At 38.6% G+C, this 23,775-nt stretch overlaps 1 protein-coding gene across 2 annotated transcripts in view; it reads right to left on the bottom strand.

The window, feature by feature from the left end:
• Positions 1-4,964: 4,964 nt before the first annotated feature.
• The window catches only part of LOC101859835 (zinc carboxypeptidase), a 21,689-nt gene continuing 2,878 nt past the window's right edge, over positions 4,965-23,775 (bottom strand). Inside the window, exons 1-13 of one of the 2 annotated variants that reach the window (XM_005090367.3) lie at positions 21,913-23,203; positions 21,307-21,420; positions 20,411-20,489; positions 17,637-17,770; positions 16,349-16,454; positions 15,077-15,181; positions 14,259-14,366; positions 13,206-13,325; positions 11,286-11,373; positions 9,078-9,223; positions 8,079-8,138; positions 6,483-6,570; positions 4,965-5,496 (exon numbers count right to left, since the gene is read on the bottom strand). In XM_005090367.3, coding sequence (XP_005090424.1) covers positions 5,135-5,496; positions 6,483-6,570; positions 8,079-8,138; positions 9,078-9,223; positions 11,286-11,373; positions 13,206-13,325; positions 14,259-14,366; positions 15,077-15,181; positions 16,349-16,454; positions 17,637-17,770; positions 20,411-20,489; positions 21,307-21,420; positions 21,913-21,944 — 1,542 coding nt within the window. In that variant the 5' untranslated portion in view covers positions 21,945-23,203 and the 3' untranslated portion in view covers positions 4,965-5,134. Of the gene's footprint in view, positions 5,497-6,482; positions 6,571-8,078; positions 8,139-9,077; positions 9,224-11,285; positions 11,374-13,205; positions 13,326-14,258; positions 14,367-15,076; positions 15,182-16,348; positions 16,455-17,636; positions 17,771-20,410; positions 20,490-21,306; positions 21,421-21,912; positions 23,204-23,775 lie in introns of those variants that run through there. The other variant, XM_005090368.3, reaches the window with a different exon arrangement.

Raw genomic sequence — 23,775 nt, 5'->3', positions numbered from 1 at the left:
CTCTCTCTCTCTCTGTCTCTGTCTCTCTCTGTCTCTCTCTCTCTCTCTCTCTCTCTCTCTCTCTCTCTCTTTCTCTATGTTGGCACTGTCAGTGTTCCAGTGTACTTTTTTCATTGTCACTATGTAGATTGGTTTGTAAAGAGAAAGACCATCAAACTGCTTTGTGAAATTGAACATTCAGTTAGAAGGCAGGAACACTTTTCGCTGTGAGTTATACATTCAATAATCAAATCATTTTTTAAAAGTACATTTTTAAACACTTTTGGCAAAGAATGGAAAATAACAAGGTAAGTAAGTAGGTGGGTGCATAAGTATGAGGGATTTCGAGCTGAAAATAAATAACGTGTAAAAAGCAAGCAAGCAAGAAGCTGTAATACATTGACATATATGGATGTGATATCACCACAAAATAGTTACAAAAATTAACATACTTAACTCATATGAACTGCACTGTAGGGATTTTAGGCGTTGCCCATCTCATATGAGTACATACCCCATTGCGTGGCATTGTGGTAAAATCAGGCGCTCGTCAAAATAATGAAATCAAACAAAAGGACATTTTCCCCCTGTTTGACAACTTTCATCAATTTTTGCTTTAGGCTCAGCTCCTTTTCTATCCACGTAAAAACACATTGTTGTGCAGATTTGACAGAAAAACGTTGATCAAAGGCTCAAAAAATATAAATTTCCCATTCCCAAGGACGCTCAAACTTTGAAAGTCACCAAATTTGGTTCCCATTTTCTCGTTAATTTTACTTCTGACATAAGGCTACCCTACCTCCTTCAATCAAAAATATCTTGACTTCTATTATTTAAGATAGACGGGTATTTTGGCATAAAAAAAGCGATATCAATTAACAAGCTTTAAAACGATACAAATAACTCCATACGCCCAAAAAATGACCTTCACATATTTCTCCACACCCTTTACCAAAAACAAGATTCCAGCTCATAACTCCTCCCCCACATGAGTCTATACTTAAACTACAGTGCGATAGGTAACAACTTATTAAGGACTGTAACCCTTTAAAGACTATAACTGGGAGAACTTCTCAGAACTCATAAAAAAACCCAACTCCCTGCATATTGTGAATAGAAACAGAAGTCACCAGCCTTCTCGGATATGGGCCAAAAATATCAGAGATTCCTTGTGCAAGTAGTGCACGTTAAAGATCCCTTGGTGGTGCTTAAATCGACCAGCTTCCACCAGGGAAATATTCAAAATAAATCACAAACAAAACTAAAAATCCTCTCACCAGTACAAAAAGGTATAGAGTACCTTCGAACTCCGAATGTAGCTGCCTTAAACTTAACACTTTGGCATCACTTGGCACAATAATGCGACGCTGAAAATTATCCGTTCCCCTCATCTGACGCAGTTTTGCAACAGGCCCGAGAAATCTGTCGCAGTCACTCTCCTGGTGACCAGATGGGGTATTTTGTACTGGCTGGCTGTGTGGCTGCAAAGTGCAAAAGGCAAGGGGCCCTATGAGGTAGGCAAAGACTGTAACAGTTACATAAGTAAAAAATCGCTGACACTGCAGTTTGAAGAACCAGCAATCAATCGACTACCCTTGAAAACTAGAAGCAGAAAGCACAGGGGGAAGTCGCCAAGACTTCAACAACAAAACCACCCTCGATCCTAAGTATAGAAAAATCAAGTAATGAATTGACAGTTCCAACCCCCCCCCCAAAAAAAAAAACACAAAAAAACAAAACAAACAACAACAATAACACATCAGTGTTAAACTTACACATCTAAATACTACTACTCAAGAACAAATAAATGTTGTTCAGAAAATAATCAACAGTCACGTATAGCATGCTGTAACGATACGGATTTCCTTATCCATTCCAAACAGTCGCATATGACAATTATCATAAAAAAGATAAAAAAATAGATCGAGACAAAAGAAAAGGTATCAAATCTAATTTTTTCCATCTATACTATAGGTAGTTGGCAGGTCTGAAAAAAGGCACAAACCTAAAGGCTGTTGGACTGGCAACAACAATAACCATAACAGACAACAACAAAATGTCACACTCTACAATAAGCAAACTTTGTTAATTACATTAATATTGAGTACTGTACGTTTCAACTTCCAATATATACTCATAACACAGCAGAAACACAATCAATACACAATACACAAAATGTAACAAACAATGCATAAATAAATGTATACTATACTACACCAAAGAAATGTCACCATATCTAAGCTTGTGTATATGCAAAACAGAACAAAATCAGTCTTAATTAACAATAAAAAACATCTAAAAACAGCATTGAGATGTAAGTGTAAGCACACACTGTGGACCTTGGACTATGATTGTACAACATCACAGTAATCTTTAAAAAACAGGTTGAAAAAAAGTGAAGTGGATTCCATCAATACAATATAATACTCATCAATGAGACCAATAACGTAGTAATACTTTTTAAAAAAAAGAATGTCAACTCAAAAGGCAATCCCTGTAAATCTCATTCTTAACCCTATCTGTACGCCCTAGGGTCATTTTGTACCCCATACGGTTGTATTCTTCCCATTTTAGAATACTCCTAGTACGAAGAGCTCTTTGACACTTTCGGCATCTCAAAAAATCATTTTGACAGACTGCTAAGCAAAGCGAACGGATCGGATTAACGAGTAAATTTCCTCTTTGGAAGGTGGTGGCACAGAGTTCCCCAGGTCGCATGGATACGATAGTAAAACAAGATGTACGGATAGGGTTAATACTTCATACATACCAAATTAAACAGCTCCTTTGACAAAAGCCAACAGAAGCTTTTTTTTAAAGTGTTCAAAGGCACAGTGGATGCTTGAAACAAGATGGGTAACAAAACAAAAATAATAAATGGATTACTCGGATCACGAGAAAGAACGCTGAAAAACCATCATGTCTGAGAGCAGCTAATCTTCAAGATCTGTAACCTAACTTTCCTTCCCGACTATAAACGTAATTCCATAGGAAAACTAGAACAACTTACGATCAGAAAAGAAGAGAATGATCATCTCATGACATTAACTTGTTATTTACTGCAGGTAAAGAGCAAAATAGACATTTAAAAGAAAATAATTTGTTTTTTTTTAAAAAGGAACGATAAGAGTAAGACCCAGCCAGTGGGGGATCTCCAACCTGTGGTAAACTTGAGAGGATTTCAACCAAGTAATATCAAGGATAGAAGGAGAGTGAGCTTCGTCTGTCATCACAGAATGCTTACTTTAAATGTCACTACTATTTTAACACTTTGCAGTCACTTGACCCAATAATGCGCCGGTGAAAATTATTCGTTCCGGTCACCTGGCGCACTTCTGCGCCAGACCTGAGCAGTCCGTAGCTGTCATTCTCCCGGCTGGGTGACCAGATGGAGTATTTTGTACTGCTGACTGGGTGACTGCAAAGTGTTAAGTCTGTAAAGAAATGATTTTAAAAGATTCTCCAAAAAATGCCAGTCTGAAATTTCACCATCAGCCTTTCCAACAGAATAAAATCGTTTTAAAAGGGGTATTTCAAAATGAAGAAAAATCTTTCCACTATCAGATCAGAGTAAGTGGCGAATGGGTGCTCTGGTACCTCAGTTTCTGTTACACTGGTCTACACAGCAGGCGTTCTTGATTCGAATCCTCATCAGGATTTTCAAGAATTTAGATCGTCTGGGAAGCTTTTGGCAGGGTGACTGCTAGACGGGCTTCTCAATTTTCCAGGGGTGCAATTCATTTTCCAGGGGCATTTTACATGACAATTGTTGAGGATCTTATTATGTTTGTGGAGAAGTTCAGTACGTAAAGTGCGATGCGTCATACAGACAATCGCTCAGTCTAATAACATCCTCGCACAATTATTGTAAGAACTTCCGGTGTAACTGAGCACCAATAAAATGTCGTCTGTTCTGTTAGCTCTAGCATTGTGTTCCTAATTTCACGTTGATACAAATGTAACAACAATTACAGCACGTGCTCCATTTAAATATAAATATATGTTTTATATATATATTTCTATAATAAATATAGTTCATATATATATATATACACACACAAGAACGTAGCTTACATTATATCCAGTCAACCAAATGTCAGTGTGGCACTGGAGTCTTGTGTGACTTAAGTATTTCAGTTTGTTCTTATAATATAAACTATTATAAAAATGAATCCGGCAAAGTTCTGGGTGGTAATGACAACGAAAGTAGATCTTGATTTTCCCGATAGAGCCTCGGTGTCACATACACTTCCTCCCGCCGCCATAGCTGGCTGCTCGCATGAAACATACTCTCAAACCGGGAAAAGCCGAAGGAATATATATAACAATTGCAACCGGAACAAATGAACTTACTGACCTTATCTGATTTGATTTTTTAAATAGTCGAGCACTTTATACATTTTCCCAGGTCTTCACGGCTTTTACTTGGGCAATTTACAGATTTCCTCTAATTCCCGGGGCATTCTCGGGTCTCTGTGATTTTTATCAAGTTCCTGGGTTATTCCCGGAGTCCCCGGGATTCCCGGGGCCTGGCAGTCACCCGGTTTTGAAGGCTCCACACACACTTGGCTCTGTCAAATGGGAGGTGAAAGTTGAATTTGGATGTCCCCCCTCTTGGACAACACAGACTTGAAAAAGGCATTGAATGTGTATGTGTGGCATCGTGGCGAAATCAAGCGCTCGTCAAAATAATGAAATTGAAGAAATTGGCATTTTTACACAAGTTTTGCAGTTTTTACAGAATTTTTGTTTTTTGGCTCAACACCTTTTACGTTCATGAAAGAATACAATTCTGTGTGGACTTTACTGGAAAAAACGTTAATTAAAGACACACGAAAAATGTAAATTTTCAGTTTCTACAGACTCTCAAGCTATGGAAATAACCAAACTTTAGCGCCCATTTTCTCAATAATTTAAATTTTGAAACCAGGGACCCCCATTTCCTTCAACTGCAAATATCTCTTGTATTTCAGAAAAATGAGGGGTTTTTTTTCTTTATCGAAAGCACGACAAATGAACAAACTTTAAGATGATACCAATAACTCCATATGGCCCAAAACTGATGAGCACCTGATTACACCGCATCATGACCGACATCATACCACACCATAAAAAACAAACTTACAACAGTTAATAAATTATGACGAAGAACACTTTAGAAAAATCTAAAAGGGTGCCATTGACGGATCAGTCCAGCCAACACAAAACATAAAATCAACACAATATTATCTGATTGTGATTTCCCCCCGAGATTTCCAGGACCTTCTCTGTTGTTAATATATGAGGTGTAGTTAACATTTCCTCTCATCCCTTCTGCCACAGAAAATAATGGATTCTTAATGCTCTGGGCCATAGCTCCAACACTTGCGTAGACCTCCTCTCCCGTAGGCACGATTTCCTCTGCAGGAAGCATGTAGGCACGCGGGTCGTTTCTTTTCGGTCGCAGCTCAAAGTTATAGACGTAGATCCCGGGCTTTTGCTGCAGAGTCCAGTCCAGCGAGGTGCCAGTTGCTGAATCTGGGGAGAATTTTAAGTTCAGTATGTAAGCCTACTGTGAGTTGGTTTACGACTACAGTCAAACCTGCTTTTACAGCCACATGTCTAAGACAATCACCTGGATGAACAACCACTTCCCACTCCCACCTCGCATTCGTGTTTACATTAAAATGACAGTGTCTAGGACTTTCACCTGTGTAAGACAATCACTTTTCTCCTCGACAAAATTGTTGTAGGGTGGCCAGTTCCTTTCCACGCCACTTTACTTCCCCAACTCGAAGTCAGATACCCATTATTACTGCTGGGTGGGCAGGAGGGGGCGAAAAAATCCATGTCCGAAACCGAGGCTCGAACCTGGACTTTCCGCTTCGGAGACGAGCGCACTAACCGCTCCACCACTGCACCCTCACAAGGGAGAAACAAACACAAAAAAGGAGGGGAAATAAAGACTATAGATGTTTCATAGGAAAGAAGAAGCAAACCACACCAGAGCACCTGCCAACCACCCAGCCCTGCCTGTCAGGGCTGACCGGAGTTGAATGGGACACAATACAAGATTATAACCCAGAATTAAGGCTATCACACTGTAAAATTACAAAGACTATAACTCGGAAAGAAGGCTCTAGCAAATAAAATTACAAGACTAAAACTCAAAAAGAAGGCTTTTACAACTTAAAAAAAACAAGACTATAATATAACTCAGTTTTAGTATTAGTAGAGGTTTTACGGCGCTCTCAACTGCATAAGGTCATATGAGCGCCAGAAGATTAGAGGTGTTACAAGAGAGTAACAAACATAAAAAAGAAGAAGGGGAGAAAAGGACGACAGATGTTTGATAGGAAAGAAGAAGCAAACCACACCAGAGCACCCGCCAATAACCCACAAGACTATAATTCAGGAAGAAGGCTCTTACAGTAAAAAAACCCGGCAAAAAACTATAACGCAAAAAGAAGCCTCCAGCAATTAAAAAAACAACCAAACTATAACTCAAAAAAGAAGGTTCTTACAATGCAGCAAGGAATAGGCGGTGCCGTACGTGTAGTCTGTGCGATGACGTTCTCGGACAGCCGCCATCATGTCTGAGCCCACACGATTCTGGGGACAAAAGATGTTTAGTTTTAGTAGAGGTTTTAAGCCGCTCGCAACTGCATAAGGTCATAGGAGTGCCAGAAGATTAGAGGCGTTACAAGAGAGTAACTAACATAAAAAAGAAGAAGGGGAGATAAGGATGATAGGTGTTTGACAAGAAGAAAAAAGAAACAAACCACACCAGAGCACCCGCCAACCACCCACACAAAAAATGAGAAATGGAAAAAAACAAAAAAACTACCATCATACAGACGTACCAAACAAAATGAACCACAGCTTCAGTTAGTTGTTATCTTATGTCTTATACACAACAAACTCACAGACTTGCTAACTTTTCCAAAACCTTATAAGGGACACCTTGTGTGTGTGGGTGTGGGGGGGGGGGGTGTGTGGTCTGTGTATGTGTGTTTTTTTTAGCGTTGTGTGCCTGTGTGTGTGTGTGCATGTGTGTGAGTGTGTGGTGTGTGAGTGTGTGAGTGTGTTGTGTGTGAGTGTGTGTATGCGTGTGTGCGTGCGAGTGTGTGTGTGTTTTGTGTCTGTTGTGTGTGTGTGTTTTGTGTGTGTTGTGTGCGTGTTGTGTGTGTGTGTGTGTGTGAGTGTGTGTGTGTGTGATTGTGTGTGTACGTGTATGTACATGCTCTGAAAAAAAGATACGATACAGGGATTGGCCTCATCCTTTGATTGCAACAAAAAAAAAAGCCTAATCTTTTCACCACAGATGCTGAACTGCAAAGGATGCAAACACTTAGGAATATAGTAGTAGGCAGAACTTTTACAGATTCCCTAAGTAAGTCGCCACTTGCAACTACTCGCTATTCACATAATGAGAATACACTTCTGAGCCATGTTTGGCATCGACAGCCCCATTCTTGCCAGAGATAAAGAGTTAAGAGGTGGGGCCTCCGAATTTAACGTCCATTTTTTTATTGGACTGAATCCAAAGGGTTGAGAGCCTTAAAAACTCCACAAAATAACCTGTGTTTAAGAACATCGAGCCTGGGATTTAAACAACAACTATTTAGCTCCATGGTCCAGTGTGCTGTGTTTGTTTGTTTTAGTAATGTTTTACGGCGACCTCTCTCACCTCAACAGCACAAATTCTGCTTTGACTCTCAAGGCACCCCGGAAATAGCAGTTCACAAGAGAGTGACAAACATACAAAAAGAAGTAGAGGGGAATGATGATAGTAAGGAGGAGGAAAGAAAAAGCAGCAGTTCACCCTATGTTGTTCCGGCACAGTATGAGCATATGAATTGATAAATCAGCCTATTAACAATTCTACTGTGCACAATAAAATGTTAATATGCTCCCTTTGGGAATGGCCTATAGGCACTGCAGTCAGTCGCTCTGCCCTGTGGGGTACTTACAGGTTAATCATTCTATAAAAGAAGGGCGGTTTTAAACAGGTGAAGAATACTGGACCACTCGTATTATTGCGAGAGAATGGGGGGGGGGGAGGCAGCGTGCTGTGTGACTAGAAACTGTTGGATAATAAAGTGTAATAATCTACTTACCAGCTCATCAATATTATCAGGTTTCTTTGACGACGTATATGCCCAAGGTATTATCAGAAACTGGAAATGAAAAATAAAACACAAAATATAGAATTCAGCAGGAATACAAATATTTCACATCACAATTCAAGTGCATACCATTTCAAAAGCATTTATTTTGCTGTCCCTGTGGTTTTATGCACCCCGCACAATTTAGCAAAATTTGATCATTTTGTGCATAATTTCTGATTATTTTCCTTTATCATTCTTTGTTTAAAAAAAAAACCAGAATCGCATAATTTCACATTTTTGGGCTCAGTTTGCATAATTTCAGAATTTTTCTTGCATAAAACGACGGGGACAGATTTTGGGTATAAGTATATATGAAGAAATACTAGAAGGCAAGCTGGACGAGAAAAGGTCAGAAGAAAGGCAGAGGCTACTATGGGCTAACAACATTAAGTCCTGGACAGCCCCCATTGTTGGAACAGTACACCAAAGCATCTGACAGCTGTAGCGAAAGACGGATCACTGCACATCAAACTTGGAGGCCTCTGAGGCAGAGATTGCACCTCAAACCAACCAGCCATATCTCTGCCCTAAGCTGACAAAATGCCCTTTTTTTTCATTTTTGGCACCATACTTTTTTTATATGCAAAATTGATAGTCTCATCAGTAACCCTACTTTAAAAAAAAAATCCAAATGATACTGTGACTAGTTTTTTTATAAATTAGAATTCCAATTAAGGAAAAATACATTTTTTAAAGGGTTTCACTGACAAAAATCTTTTAATCTTGAAACTGCTTTGAATTTTACAAAACGGTGTTTTGTCAGGAATAGATCTTTTCCTGAAGAAAGCCATCCCCTCCCTTCCTCCCTTCTCTTGTTTACGACACATGTACATACACACACCAATTTATTTTTTCAATTTTTATTGACACAAAATCAGGAGGAAAAAAACCAACAACCTGTCCCCCCACGAAACTTTCAAGAACAATGACTTAAGCGTCAGAACAGACCTGTCCCTTCGAGTGCAGCGAGACGAAAGCTATCACTCTCTCCTGCAGCTCCTCAAACAGGTCTCTGATGTTCTTCGACTCCTGCTCGCTGAACGCTTTCTTGCCCGGGTAGGAGCCGCTGTCGCACCAGTTCCGCCGAGTTGAGGCTGCAAAATTGCATTTTGTTTTAGTACGAATTTTACCGCACTTGCTTTTAGTTTAGTTTTAGTACGAGTATTACAGCACTTGCAACATAATAAGGTCATACAAGTGCCGAAGAATAGATTATGTGTTACAAGAGAGTAACATACACAAAAAAGAAGGAGGGGAGATAAGGACGATAGACGTTCGATAGGAAAGGAGAAAACCACACCACACACCAGAGCATCCACCAACGACCCAATACCACTCTTGAAACACAGCTCGGTCATAAAAGTGCCTAAGATTAGAGGTGTTTCTAGAGAGTAACAAAAACAAAAAATTGAAAGAGAGATAAAGACAATGGATGGTTGATAGGAAAGTGGGAGCAATACTGCACCACAGCGCACGCTAACCAGCCACACGAAAGTGTATTGGCTTAACGGCCCTAACTAACACAGTAAGGTCATTTAAGGGGAAGGACCTCAAAATTTTCATACCCATGTCAGATAGCACCAAGCCAAATGGGTAGACAGCCTTAAAACACCCCCAAAACAAGCCATGTTCAGGGCGATAGGACATCAAAAACAGCATCGTGACAATTATGCTAAACCCCCCCCCCCCCCCCCCCCCCCCCGAGCTGAGATAGTCACTAAAGCCCATTGTTATGAGATTTTTCTCTGTATTTCTGCATAGCAGAATTTTTTTCTTTTTTAAAAGTTTTAGTAAAGTTTTACAGCTCTCGCAACTGCATAAGGTCATATGAGTGCCAAGGGTTGGATGTCAACAGAGAAGTCCAAACGGAGAATCAACCTTACTCTGCTCACCTCTCTAGCCTCAACAGCACAAAGTCTGCTTCGACTATCAAGGCACACCAGAAATAGCGGTTCACAGAGATTGACAAACATACAAAAGAAGTAGAGGAAAAATTACGATAGTAAGGATGAGGAAAGAAAAAGCAGCAGTTCCCCCTATGTAGATCCTACACAGTATGAGCGTGACACTGATAAATGAGTCCATTTACAAGAATTTGTTTTTTAACTCTTTTTCTCCATGGGGGAGTAAACCCACTATGCCCTCTTTTGGTACAAAATCTAAAATTGACATATGTGAAGCGTACTGACAGAATGAGTTACTTCTCCGAATCAACCCCAATGGAAATAGAAACATTGCGCTTATGGGTGAAGTATTTATAAGTATGTATGTATGTAGTATAGGGTTTTACGGCGCTCGCAACTGCTAAGGTCATATGAGCGTGCCACATTTGTAAGTATGAAATAATAAAAGGCGTGTTATACTTAAAGAATACGACATCAATTGAAAATCTATAAATTTTATCCAAAAGTCAATTTTTGGCCAATATCTCCATTTGTGGATTGCGAGAAGTAACTCATTTCGTCTGCATGTCTCACATATACGTCACTAAATTGGTCATTAAATCAAAACATGTGAACTTATTTAGATAGTTCATTGTCTAATGAATAAAATCCAGGTAAAAGAGACCTGTTTTTGGCAATTGCTGTACAGTCATTTGATGTTGAAGTCGTCGTGAAGGAATATGCCCTTGCCACTGCCAGTGGCTCACCAGCACAGCAGTTCTGACCACGAGCCACTGGGAACGGCTTGCCGAAGAAAAGGAGTTAATTAGAGTGCCCAGGAAGTCAGCACTTGAATGGCCCTATATTTGCAAATGTACAGACTATGAGGGTGTGGTGGCGGGGCAGTTAGTGCGCTCATCTCCAAAGCGGAAAGTCTGGGTTCGAGCCTCGGTTCGGACACAGATTTTTTTCGTCCCCTCCTGCCCACTCAGCAATAATGGGTACCTGGCTTCGAGTTGGGGAAGTAAAGGCGGCGTGGAAAGGAACTGGCCACCCTACCACAATATGCCGAAGGCCCAGGAAGTTGTCCCACTAACAAAGCAATCCCCAATGTCCAGATCAGATACAGGAACAACTTTACTCTTTACAGACTACAATGACAAGGAAACAGAAATGAAACAGAAGCAGCAGACCAAACTATATTACTACTACAACATGAGACTAGTTCTCCGCTAAATACAAACAATCCTCTATACATTCTCAGGTGACTCACTTCCAAAAGCAACGTCGAAATTCCTGTTCAAATCAACTCCAACACAAGGGTCAGTCTGTGGGTTTCTGTTCTTCCTCCAGTAACGACCCTGCAAAATACAGACATACCCATGAACACAAATTAAAAAAAAAAAAAAACCCCCCCCCCCCCCCCCCCCATACAAATAAGAACTAATAAGAAAATAAAAGCTACACCAGGCTGAGAACGAATAATAAATATAGACAAATAAAAGATTGAAAATTTTTTGTTGAGCATAATATTTACACATATTTTGGGCACAGGTAGAATTGCCCATGGCCATGCAAACAGGCAAAAAAACAATACAGAAGAAGCCCTTATACCACCCCCACATCATACCACCAGCCCTGTTTACCGCAATCCCTGCTTACCACCAGGTTTGAGTTTCAGTAAGTGTTTTACGGCACTTGCAACACAATAAGGTCATATAAGAGCCGAAGATAAGAGGTGTTACAAGAGAGTAGCAAACACAAAAAAAGAATGAGGGGAGATAAAGACGATAGACATCTGATAGGAAAGAAGAAGCAAACCACACCAGAGCACCCGCCAACCACCCACACCACCAGGTTTGACTAATACTAATACATGCAAAGAAACACCTAAAAAAAAACTATTTGCCCCTGTAAACCGCCTTCCATCAACTGAATGGGTTGTACTCTCCTGTAAAACTAATATATAAATTTGCCCCACAACACTGCCAGTGAACTGGCCACCAGAGGTTCACACTACGCACGATACCCACTCAGCGGCAGTTGCACAGTGATAATCTCCTTTCTCCCACATGTGACTCTGTGCGTCAGCGATCGTCGCATACAGGAAGCCTGAAAATCATCTCAAGTTTTGGACAAAGGGAAATAACTCATTATAATATTGTCCTCCACCTAGTCATGGCAGAATTATTTCCCTTGATGCTGGGCTGTCTGTGCTTTTCATCAGAGGATGGCATTAAATTAAAAACCCACTACACCACCAGCCCCTCTATACTGGCAGCTTCATTTTCTTCCCAAGGTTGGCAATTAGACGAAATTTGACTGTATATGGTGGTGTTCAATAAAATACTGGACCAGAAGCATTTATCCTTTCAGCTGCTGTTGTCATTCTTGTTGCTGTTACCAACGTCAATACAGCGATAATGAAAAGACTTAATGCTACCGAGTGTTCTTATGTGCGAATGAAGGGAGTGGGGGTTGCCTGGTTTCAGTGGTAAAATTAGCGAAAAAATGGCCGCCAAGGTTGCGTTATTTCCTTAGCTTGAGAGTCCGTGGAAACTGAAAATTTACATCTTTTATGCCTTTAATCAACATTTTTCAGTTAAATCCACATAGAAATGTGTTCTTTAATGGGTACGAAAGGTGTTGAGCCAATACACGAAATTTGATAACAATTTCAAAACCTGTGGGAAAATGCCAGTTTTCTCCACTTTCATCATTTTGACCAGTGCCTGATTTCGCCACACTGCCTCACATATGTGTCAAGATGCGGTGGAGTCAGGTGCTCGTCAGTTTTTGGTCATAAGGAGTTTGTTTTGCTTTTGATGTTAAAAAAATCTTCATCTATCGTGAAAAGATGTTGAGATATTTGCCACTGAAGAAGGTGGGGGGGGGGGGGGGGGGGGGGGGGTGTCGTCTGGTGTCGGAAGTAAAATTAGTGAGAGAATGGTTACTTCCGAAGCTTGAGTGTCCTTGGAAATTGCAAACTTACATTTTCAACGTTTTTCAAAAGTAAAATAATCACAGAAATGTTTTAAATGGATATAAAAAGGTGTTGAGCAGGAAACAAACAATACCATAAAATTTTCTCAACTGGCGGAAAACGTCTGTTTCTTTAATTTCATTATTTCGACGAGTGCCAGGTTTCAACACCATGACTCGCATATCTTAAAGCATTAAAAGAGACACTCACATCCGATGAAGAATGGGAGAATTCATATCCATCTGGATTCGCCAAAGGAATGAAGTACCAATCAAACTGGTCCAGCATCATTTTGGCAGGGTTAATGCCTTGTCTGTGTTCTTGGAGCATCTGAAATATAATATACAAATTCAGGTCATGTACCACTCTTCACTAACTAAAGAGGGGAAAACAAGTGCAAAAAAGATGAGTTTATTAGAGTAAAGAGAAGCACATCGACACAAAAATGGTCATTTAGTGCAGGAAAAAAAGTAAAAAAGTAATAATACAGAAAGAAAGGCAGAAACAACAGAGGGAAAGCAAAGAATTAAGACCTGCCAGAGGCATTCTCCAACCACCAGTGTAAGGAGAAGAGACTAGGATCATTACGACGTCACACTAAATGGAACCAAAAAATCATTCTCTCTCCTATTCAATTCTTAATGTACCATCTTAATTAAATCCCCATTAATGGTACACAAAAGATTAAGATGTCATCGCATAGATCTGAGACTGGCTGCATTCCCTGCCTCTATCAGCTTCTTTTCAACACACAGAGATATTCTCTGATCATCAGCTGGTGAAGAAGTAGCGATCTTCAAGGGGATCATTTTGGCAAATAGCTGAATGGCATTAGTACATAATGAGTACATTTTATCCTGATTCATATAAAATTGTTTATTTAATGGCCATTTTTGCCTTACTTTTTGGACAGCCATCCCAAAATGCATACATGAAAAATTCTCATTAAATAACTGAAGAAAGGATAGTTAAATCAATATCAAACGATACACGTGGGTGGTTGGCGGGTGCTCTGGTGTGGTTTGCTTCTTCTTTCCTATCAAACATCTATCATCCTTATCTCCTCTTCTTCTTTTTTATGTTTGTTACTCTCATGTAACACCTCTAATCTTCTGATGCTCATATGACCTTATGCAGTTGCAAGCGCCGAAAAACCTCTACTAAAACAAAACAACGATACACAATATCACACGATTATTCATAAATGTTATTGCTGTTGGCTACCACTGTGCAGTTGACAAAGATGGACAAGATTTGTTTTACCTTCTCCATGAGGAAGAGAGCAGTAGCTGGAGCAATCCACTCTCGTGCATGGATCCCAGACTCCACAATGACCACCGACTTGGCTTCTTTCGAATTTTGTCCAGACAACTGTGGTGGGATAAAGAGCACTTACTTATAGTCAGCATTTCTGTGTGAATTAATTAAATTTGATAATTACAATAGCTCAAGGCACCGTGTTGATCTTTGTTTTGGATAATTTAAACAAGATCCTTTCTAAGTAATGCAACCATTTCAGTAAGAGAAACATATTGCTGCTAAAAAAATGATGATTAGATAAACAAAAAAGAAACTCACACACAAACAAACTAGTACTTACAGGCTAAAATCAAACATATAATACATATGGACTCCCATTAAATCAATACAAAACAGATGATCAGTAGTGTTACATTGAATTACCATAATTCTACAGCGTTGTTGCTGATGAATGCTGTATATAAAAGTCGTTTCTGTCAAAGCTTTAATAGATCACAGCACCATTATTATAATACATCAAAACAATTTTTTAAATTATTATAATACATTTATTTCCATCTCTTGAAGGCTGTTACTAGTGACACCGAAATAGTTATTTCATCAAAGGCAGCTGAGTCTTCAGAAACCAACGGAAGAAAAAGAAGAAAAAGAAGGAGGAGGAGAAGAAGAAGAAGAAGAAGAAGAAGAAAGAAAGAAAGAAAGAAAAAAAGAAAGAAACAGACAAAGCAGAGAGGGATGAACAACAAAAATTTGACGGAAAAATTGCGACCTGAAATCTCAACTTATGGAAAAAAAAGAAGAAAAATCGAGTAACATGTTACCTTAACCACCGGCATTTCTCTTCCCTCCACAGTTTTTCTCGGTAAAGTAGACATTTCCATATTTGCTGGGTAAGCTTGTCTCAGCGTGTCCAAGTAGGTTTTATACTTGAGAAGAGAAAAGAAAAAGCAGATATAATAAAACACTTTTAACATTCAGAACTGAAAGATTAAACATTTTTTCATTGAAAAAGCTCATTCTTTTCAATGTCAAGGTTGACTCAATCTTGGTAGAAACAGATGATAATACTACAAAACAAAGCGCCAACTCACATGAAAAAAAAAGAAAGAAAACAATCCCTTATCCAAAAAAAATATCGGTTTTCCAACAAAACCGAAATAATCAAAAAGACGTAAAACAACAAAAATAGAACAATTCAATCTTACAATACTACGAAACTCATTAACAGAATTTCAAAATCCAACTGCCAATATACAAAATTAACCTTAACACAATTTTTTTTTAAATTAATAGAAATTGTAATAATAATAATAATAATAATAATGATAATAATAATAATAATAATTATAATAATGATAACAATAATAATAATTGTATTTATTTATAAACTCATGTCCATGCTCTACAACATGCTCTATGTACTTTATAACTAGTGGCTATTATTACCCCAGCAGACCCTAAAACACTCAGAAACATTCTCAGCATCCTAGGGAGCATACAGCGCAAGCCGCTAATTTTAGCGCTCAAACACTGGACAAACTAACAAGACTTTTCTCTCTCTATAGCTGGGTACCCACTCCCACCTTGATAAATTGAGGCAAATTAGTGTAAAGTGCTATTCCCAAGAACACAACGTCCGGCCCCTGATGAGATTCGAATCCTTGAAAGAAGGATGTGGGGCAGGAGAACCAGGGGGAGGCAAAGAGTAACATGGATGGACAACATAAAAACATGGTCTAGCCTGGGTACAGCAGAATGTGCAACAGCAGCTCGCGACCGTGAAGGATGGAGGGTAATCACATTTGGTCGTTTTTAAGTGGGCTAACCCAGACTTTCGGGGTTTCCAGAAATCTTGACCAACACCAAAAGAGGGCATTGCCCTACCTATAGCAGAAGTTTGGTTTCTTTGGTGTGTAAATTTGTTTGGTTATAGAGAAAACTCTCCTTGTCTTTTAAAGAATTTGAACAAGGGGCAAAAACTTTACACCTTCGAATTTCTCAAAACAGCACTTTTCGGGACAGCCCACTTGTGCTAAAAAGCGACCATTTTAACCTTTGCGTCAGAGATGACATTTCCTGGATCTCAGGATTACCTCTTTATAGTTGTGGTAGTTGTGGTGGTCTACGACATGGCCTGCGGCTGCTTTCCTCCTCCTTACGACATGTGAGGGTGTCCTCTTGCTGCTCTCTCTCGCCAGTCTGCCATTTTAGTGAGATCGAGTTTGTCAGTTCAGAAATAATGGGAGACCAAAGACTTTCAAGATACACAGTTCAACCTACTTTAAAGGACACCTGTCCAAGACAATCACCTGTACATACAACCGACCCAACCGTTCCCACTTCCCTGTATTAATAACACAATCACCTTTACAAACGACCACTTCCCATTTCTACATTTAAAAAAATATAAATTTTCTATATGTGTCACAACGTGGTGGGATCCATAAGACCTTATGCAGTTGCGAGCGCCGTAAAATACTTACAAAAAAAATTGTTTTAATAACTCGACAGGGTTTACAGTAACACTTGTCCAGAGATTTGCGTTCTGATCCCTTAAACATAGTGACGTGAGTTTTCTGCACTTGCATTACAAACAGGTCACATAAAGGCCAAAGATAATAAGAGGTGTTACAAGAGAGTAGACATGTATATACACAAAAAAAAGGAGAGATAAGGGTGATGGATGCTTGATAGGAAAGAAGAAGCAAACCACACCAGAGCACCTGCCATTCACCCACATACTGGTGTTCAACAAGGTAGGCTACTGCTGCATCGTGGGTGGGTGGTTGGCGGATGCTCTGGTGTGGTTTGCTCCTTCTTTCCTAACAAACACCTATCGTCTTTATCTTCCCACCTTCTTTATTGTATTTGTTACTCCCTTGTAACACCATCTTTAGCACTTATAATATGATGTTATTGTGTCGCAAGTGCCGTAAAAACTCCTACTAAAACTAAAACGATATCATGTGTCTTCATGGGAACAGAGACAAATCAAACTAACACACACACACACACACACCAACAGAACATCAACACAACCTGATGTATAACAAAGACACAAGCTGGAGAAGCTTTAACATTAATTACTACTTTTTAAAAAAAGTGTTAGTAAGAGTTTCACGGCACTTGCAATACAATAAGGTCCTATAAGTGCCGAAGATTAGAGGTGTTTCAAGAGAGTAACAAACACAAAAAAAGGAGGGGAGATACAGACGATAGACGTTTGATAGGAAGGAAGAAGAAGCAAACCACACCAGAGCACCCGCCAACCACCCACCAAATAAAACTAACACACACACACCAACAGAATATCAGCACAACACTGATGTATAAAAAAGACACAAGCTGGAAAGGGCATCATCTCTAGATTATAGTCCTTACTTGTTGACGTCGTTAGAGATGAGCATGGCGGACATTCCAACACGCTGGACTTGTTGCTTGAAGACTGGACTCAAGTCAGGAGGTAGAAGGACACTGGCATTCTGCCCAGGCCATGGCTCTGACCAGAAGTCAATCTAGAGATTGTTTAAAAATGAAAAACAAAACAAATTTAGAAATGTAAAAAAGAGCAGTTCCAGGTTGCAATGTCATCGCAAATGAGTAATAATGAGTTGATAGTTAAAAAAAAATTAAAAGTTACTCAACTTTCTACTGAACTTACCAATTTTCACCTTCTTGGATTACTATTCTAAGCAATTTACTGGATTGAAAGTACAAGGAAATCTTGACATTGTATATGAAAAAATGAGACATACTGGAATAAATAAAAAGTTGGACCATTCCAATATATCTCTGCATTTGCTACAATGTGCAAATAGAATTTAATTTAAACTTTACAGTAGTGTATACAATTATTATCTCTTTGTACGGGGAGTAAAAGTCAGCCGCGTGAGGACAAACTTGGACTGATGCCCTTCTCTTAAACAGGAAATTTGTCCCTGATAAGATCCAGGGTTCATACCAAGCAGGAGATTTTTTTTTCCCAAGACTTTTCCAAGAGTTTTCAAGACCAGATTTCTTTTTTCCAAGACAAATAACGTATCAATTCGGAAGAAAATTTTTCGTTCACCATGAAAAAATACATATCGTACACTTCAGACTGCCTAAAGTAGAGGCCTTCTAAACTTAGAGGAATTATCTTTTTCAATAGATCTAGTTAAAATTTATTTTTCCAAAAATTTTGCCAACTTCCCAAAATTCAGAGTTTTCCATGTCTTGGAAAATACAAACAGCATTCCAAGAGTTTTCCAGTTTTTCAAAGCCCGTATGAACCCTGAAGATTGATTTCAAAGAAAATTCCCAAACTGTATCATTATTTTCATTCCCTTCACTCCAAGACGGTTGGTTGCAAGTTACACAAACTCAGTGAGTCTAATCAAAACATTATCATTATGCTTGAAGATCTGTATGAAGATGATCATGACTAAAGATAAAAAGGTCAAAGGCCTTGTGGTCACCAAAGCAGATATCATTGATAGGGAGCCCTTTGTCCAAGCAGGTGATAACAAAATAGCAGACTGGCACATTGATAAAACACATTAACAAGCAAGCAACAATAAATAAATTTGAGTTGAAAATGTATTTTCCACTGTTATCATCATCACCATTGGATATAGGCCATGAACAAACTTCCATTGTTATTCTGAAATTTAATTCAATTCAGCTCATTTCGATGTATGATAGTTTTTTTTTAATTCCTTGCTTTGTGGATTTTAAGTAGTTTGAAACATACAGATATTTTCAACATAAAAAGATAGGTTGCAACCAAGTAGATCTATTACCCATTTAAAAAATCTAAAAAAAAGAAAGGAGATTTGATACATATGAGCACACATTTGCAGTACAGGCAAAAAGATATTTAATACATATGAGAGAAAAAAAAGGAGAAAAAAGCCCAATACCGTCAGTAGCTTTGCCAAAATTCAAGCGTTAATGATTTTTTTTTTTCAAACACCCTGTAGTGGTAGTGCCATGTAAATAAAATAATCTGAAACTCATAATAGATTAAGGTCAGTGAAAATGCACCTCCCAAATGGTTGAAAACTCCAAATTTTTCCAGGGCTTATGACATCTACATGATAGCTTAAGTCTGGATAACATAGTATGAAGAGGAAGACTTTATGAATCGTAATCATCTCAGGCTCAGTTCAATGCTGAATCTCGATTCATCATTATGCTGAATCTTTATTCAGTTCAGCTTGTTTTAATGAATACAAAAAAAAAGTCTTAAACCCTGCTCACAAAACTCTAGTTTTTATCTCGTCACTTCACTAGCAACCTCCCCTCCTCTCCCCTCCTCTCTCCTCCCCGCCCCCCCTCCCCCTCTTCCAACCTGGGAAGAGAAAAAAATTAAAACTTAATTTTATAATCAAGCATTTTCTTTCCTCTGAGGAGACAGTGGGAAGATTCAGGATCCAGAAATCAAACTTATGGGCTTTCACTTTTTGTTTTAATATCCTTAGTAATGCTGCCAAATAATTCAGCAACTGACACCATGTTTTGGGACATTGGCACTTTTGTGTAATAACTTTTGCAATGTGTTTTTGTCACAAATGTGAAAAAGGTTTGAACATACATTTATAAAAGATTTAAATAGCAAATAACAAATAACACTGCTGAATGATTCAAAGGAAATAGTAAAATGTAATACAACAGGGGGAAAAAAAGATGACACAAAAAGTAGCATCGTCAATTATTGAATTGTTTTACAATTTCAACTTCAACGAGAAGGATAAAAAAAGGATCTTCATCCTGAAATCGAAAAACTGCAAACATTTTTGCTGATGACACGAACAAAGTGCTTACCTCTCCCTTCCTCGTGTTCTTTCCTACAAAGAGTATAGAAAACCCACATGTATATTCAAAAATGGAAAAGCTGATAGCAGCAAAGTGGGCAATTTAAATTGTTCTCTTTTAACTTGGTAAGGTATGGCAAGGATTTATAGCTGCTTTCAAGTCAGTGAGCAAATAAGTCCACATTCATATTCAACAAAAGGACTTTACTAAGTAGTTAGAGGGCCAATTAAACTATTTGTCACGAACCAAGTTCAAAGCTCATGAGACTTGAACTAGTGTTGTCATCACTGGAATACAGCACGATACTAAACTGATGTAGTTAAAGGAGCTCCCCCCATCCCAACCCCCCTCAAACTCACAACTGGATATTTTTCTTCCAGGTCCTGGAGCAGTCTGACGTCACCACTGTGTCTGGGATTCACTGATAGCACTTGGTACCTGAGAACAACATTTGACATTTTGATGAGGTAACTTTTCAGTTTTGTTTTAGTAGAGGTTTTACGGCGCTTGCAACTTTGCATAAGGTCATCGTATATGAGCGCCAGAAGATTAGAGGTGTTGCAAGAGAGTAACAAACATACAAAAGAAGGAGGGGAGGTAAGGACGACAGATGTTTGATAGCCTGAAATAAGAAGCAAACCACACCAGAGCACCCGCCAACCACCCACACAGTAACTTTAAAAAAGATATATTTCATACAATTTTCCCCTTCATATTACATTATCATTACATAATTATTAATCAGTGTACAGCCTTGGATTTGGAGTTCTAAATTTTAATATGAGTTCTACGCCACTTGCAACCAAATTAGAACTTGACATACGAGAGACTAACATACAAAGAAAAGAAGGAGGAGAGAAAAGGATGACAGATGTTTGATAGAGGAAAGAAATTTTTAAAGCAAACCCCACCAGAGTGTCTGCTAACCATCCACATATAACTGTATAAGTCGTTTTTAACAGTCTTCGCTTTCGTAGAGCCTTTCGGTGCCTTGTTCGTAGAGGGCACTAGAAAGCCGTTATTAATCGACCCGACCTGACCCGATCCAGAGTATGGGCACGTGGTCCTGGTCGGACCACCAGAAAAAAAGCACACACTGTACTAAAAATAACAAACACAACCGCATTAACAAATGAATGGTAGGCCTCTTCACTGACCATTCACTTTCACACAAATTAAATCAAAATCAAAAGGTCATATATAATAATATTTATTTTTTTAAAAATAGTGAGTACATAACACAGCGGTGACCTACCCATGAAATGCATCATTTTGAGCAAATGCGTACACCACCGACAATAACAAACACAAAGCTCCATATCCTGCTCGAAAAACCATGGCTGGAGGCTGGAGTATCAACAGGGGCGGACTGAAATGACAAAAAAATTCACAATTTAAAACATTTTACTACTTATTAAATTAAATCATGACAAAAGACGCTACGATTAAGAAAAAATTGGGCTGATTCTGCTAGTGAAATGGAAGGAAAAAATAAAAAGGGAAATGAAAGAGAATGACTTTAGGCCTACAATGGGACTTGATACTAATAATAAAAAAAAAAAATTCAATGAGTACGACTACCCAGTATGATGAGACAGTCCCCAGATATTGCATCAACTCATCATCAAGCTCTGGCTCTACACTCTGTGGAGTCTGGACTGGCCCAACATGAATCATTGACATTGCCATTCAGATCTGAAGTAGACTAAAATTGCTAACTAGATTCTAGATCTAGATCTAGATTTAGATCTATTAAAAGACTGTAATTTAGACAAGACGGTAGGCCTAGTCTATATAATATTGTATAGAGGTTAATAGAATGTAGATATCTAGATTCTAGATCTACTTCTACTGCGGTCACCTGATTGATAACAGTTCCCTCACGATTTCCATGACAGTAGCACAATGAAATTCATGCTTGACAGATTAAGTCGACAGTGTCAGTAAGCATTATAATGATCTTTTATCAACATGATATTGATATTTGAGAGGCCCCAAAATCCATTCGATTAATTCAAGTCAATGAATGTCTCCGGCTCTCTTCTTTACTCTGTTCTCCTTCTTCCCGCACCGCTCCGCTTGGCTTGACAGATCTATCTAGATCACTCTATGATCTAGATTTAGATCTAAACCTTGATAGTAGCCTAGAATCTATCTAGGCCCTAGAATTCTACTATATTTGAGTGTCTCTGATTCTACTGAGCGAGCACCGACCGAGCTTGAGATTTGAGGTCAAAGGTCACCACAATATAAACATGAGGCTTTGGCCTGGCCTGGTATTGCAGTTAAAGCAATGTAAAAAGGGCCCACACCAATGTAGGCCCAAGTTAACCGGCCTAACAAGAGCAGTCGTAGTCTGCCTTGTTTATTTATTATTGTTATTTTCAAAGATTCTATTGGATCTTTTTGAGGGCATGACTCACGATCTAATAAAAGATCCGAGAATGTTTGTGTAGGCCTATCAATTATCAATGTGATTTTCTGCGTCGTAGAGATCTATAGTCGTATTTTCCTTCTTATTTTGGAGCTATCGTTGGTTTTTAAATTATTATTTTTTTTAAGCAGGTTAAGTAAATTACCGGTTACGAAAACCTTGGATAATCAGAATAAAAGGATAACTATTTCGCGGAGATTTAATAATTATTTCTTCCTCAAAATTTAATTGCCAATCAGTTAATTCCGTTGCAGGTGAATGGTTTTGATTTAAGTCGGACACATTTTTTAAAATACATGCATGTCACAGAATTCTACACTTAGTACACTAAGTGTAGAATTCTGTGATGCATGTACATGTATTATCAATCAAAAATTAAAGACAAAAAATATAATTAATGGTAGGCTTCACGTAGGCTATTTAGCCTAATTTAGAAGCTTCAAATACGACACAAAGTGTATTATTAAATGGGTGCAAGCCGAGGCGTCAAAACTATTTACCACCTCAGTGCATGCAAGCCAAATAAATATAATATAATGAATCTAGATCAGCGCGCTTGATCTAGCAAGCTTGCGGAGATTGACGGACAAGAATAGAATATATCTAGCCTAGATGCCTATAAATCTTTCAGAATCAAATTTGAGGTGGGATTTTTCCCCAATTTGCATAGAGGCGCGCATGATACTCGAGACAATTCCCTAGATCAACTATCTAAAATTAGTTTATTACACACAAACAAAGATATAAGCCCGCGTACGTAGGTCTACTCTTCTATTCTATAGAATACCGGTATTTTAGTCTACATGACCCGGCAGTAAAAGTAACTTAAACTTCGACCCCCCCCCAAAAAAAAAGAACAAACAAAAAAGCAAAAACAACAACAAACAAACAAAACAAAACAAAAACAAACAAAAACCACATCTTGAAATTAATTATACCGGTCATAATTAAAAGCGTCTTTTGAAATGAAGTTATGGCGATACCAAAGGGTACTCCGTGGCCCCATATTATTGAGAACTAGGCCCCGAAGAGGGCATACGTAGGTTCAGGAGAATGTGGGGCTCAAACAAACTATCTTTCACCAGAACATTATAATATCCTCTAAAAATACTGGAGCAAACATCTTTTATTGCGCTATGAACACGCCTATATGACTACATGCCTGGCCTACTATTTTTCAGGAGTGGAGCTGAGATAGATTGATAGACAGATGGATAGATAGATAGATAGATAGATAGATAGATAGATAGATAGATAGATAGATAGATAGATAGATAGATAGATAGATGA

The sequence above is a fragment of the Aplysia californica genome, unplaced genomic scaffold (genome assembly GCF_000002075.1).
Source record: "Aplysia californica isolate F4 #8 unplaced genomic scaffold, AplCal3.0 scaffold00016, whole genome shotgun sequence".
NCBI classification, from domain to species: Eukaryota; Metazoa; Mollusca; class Gastropoda; order Aplysiida; family Aplysiidae; genus Aplysia; species Aplysia californica.
Note: the sequence above shows the minus strand (reverse complement) of the source record. Positions and strands in the feature narration are given on the sequence as shown.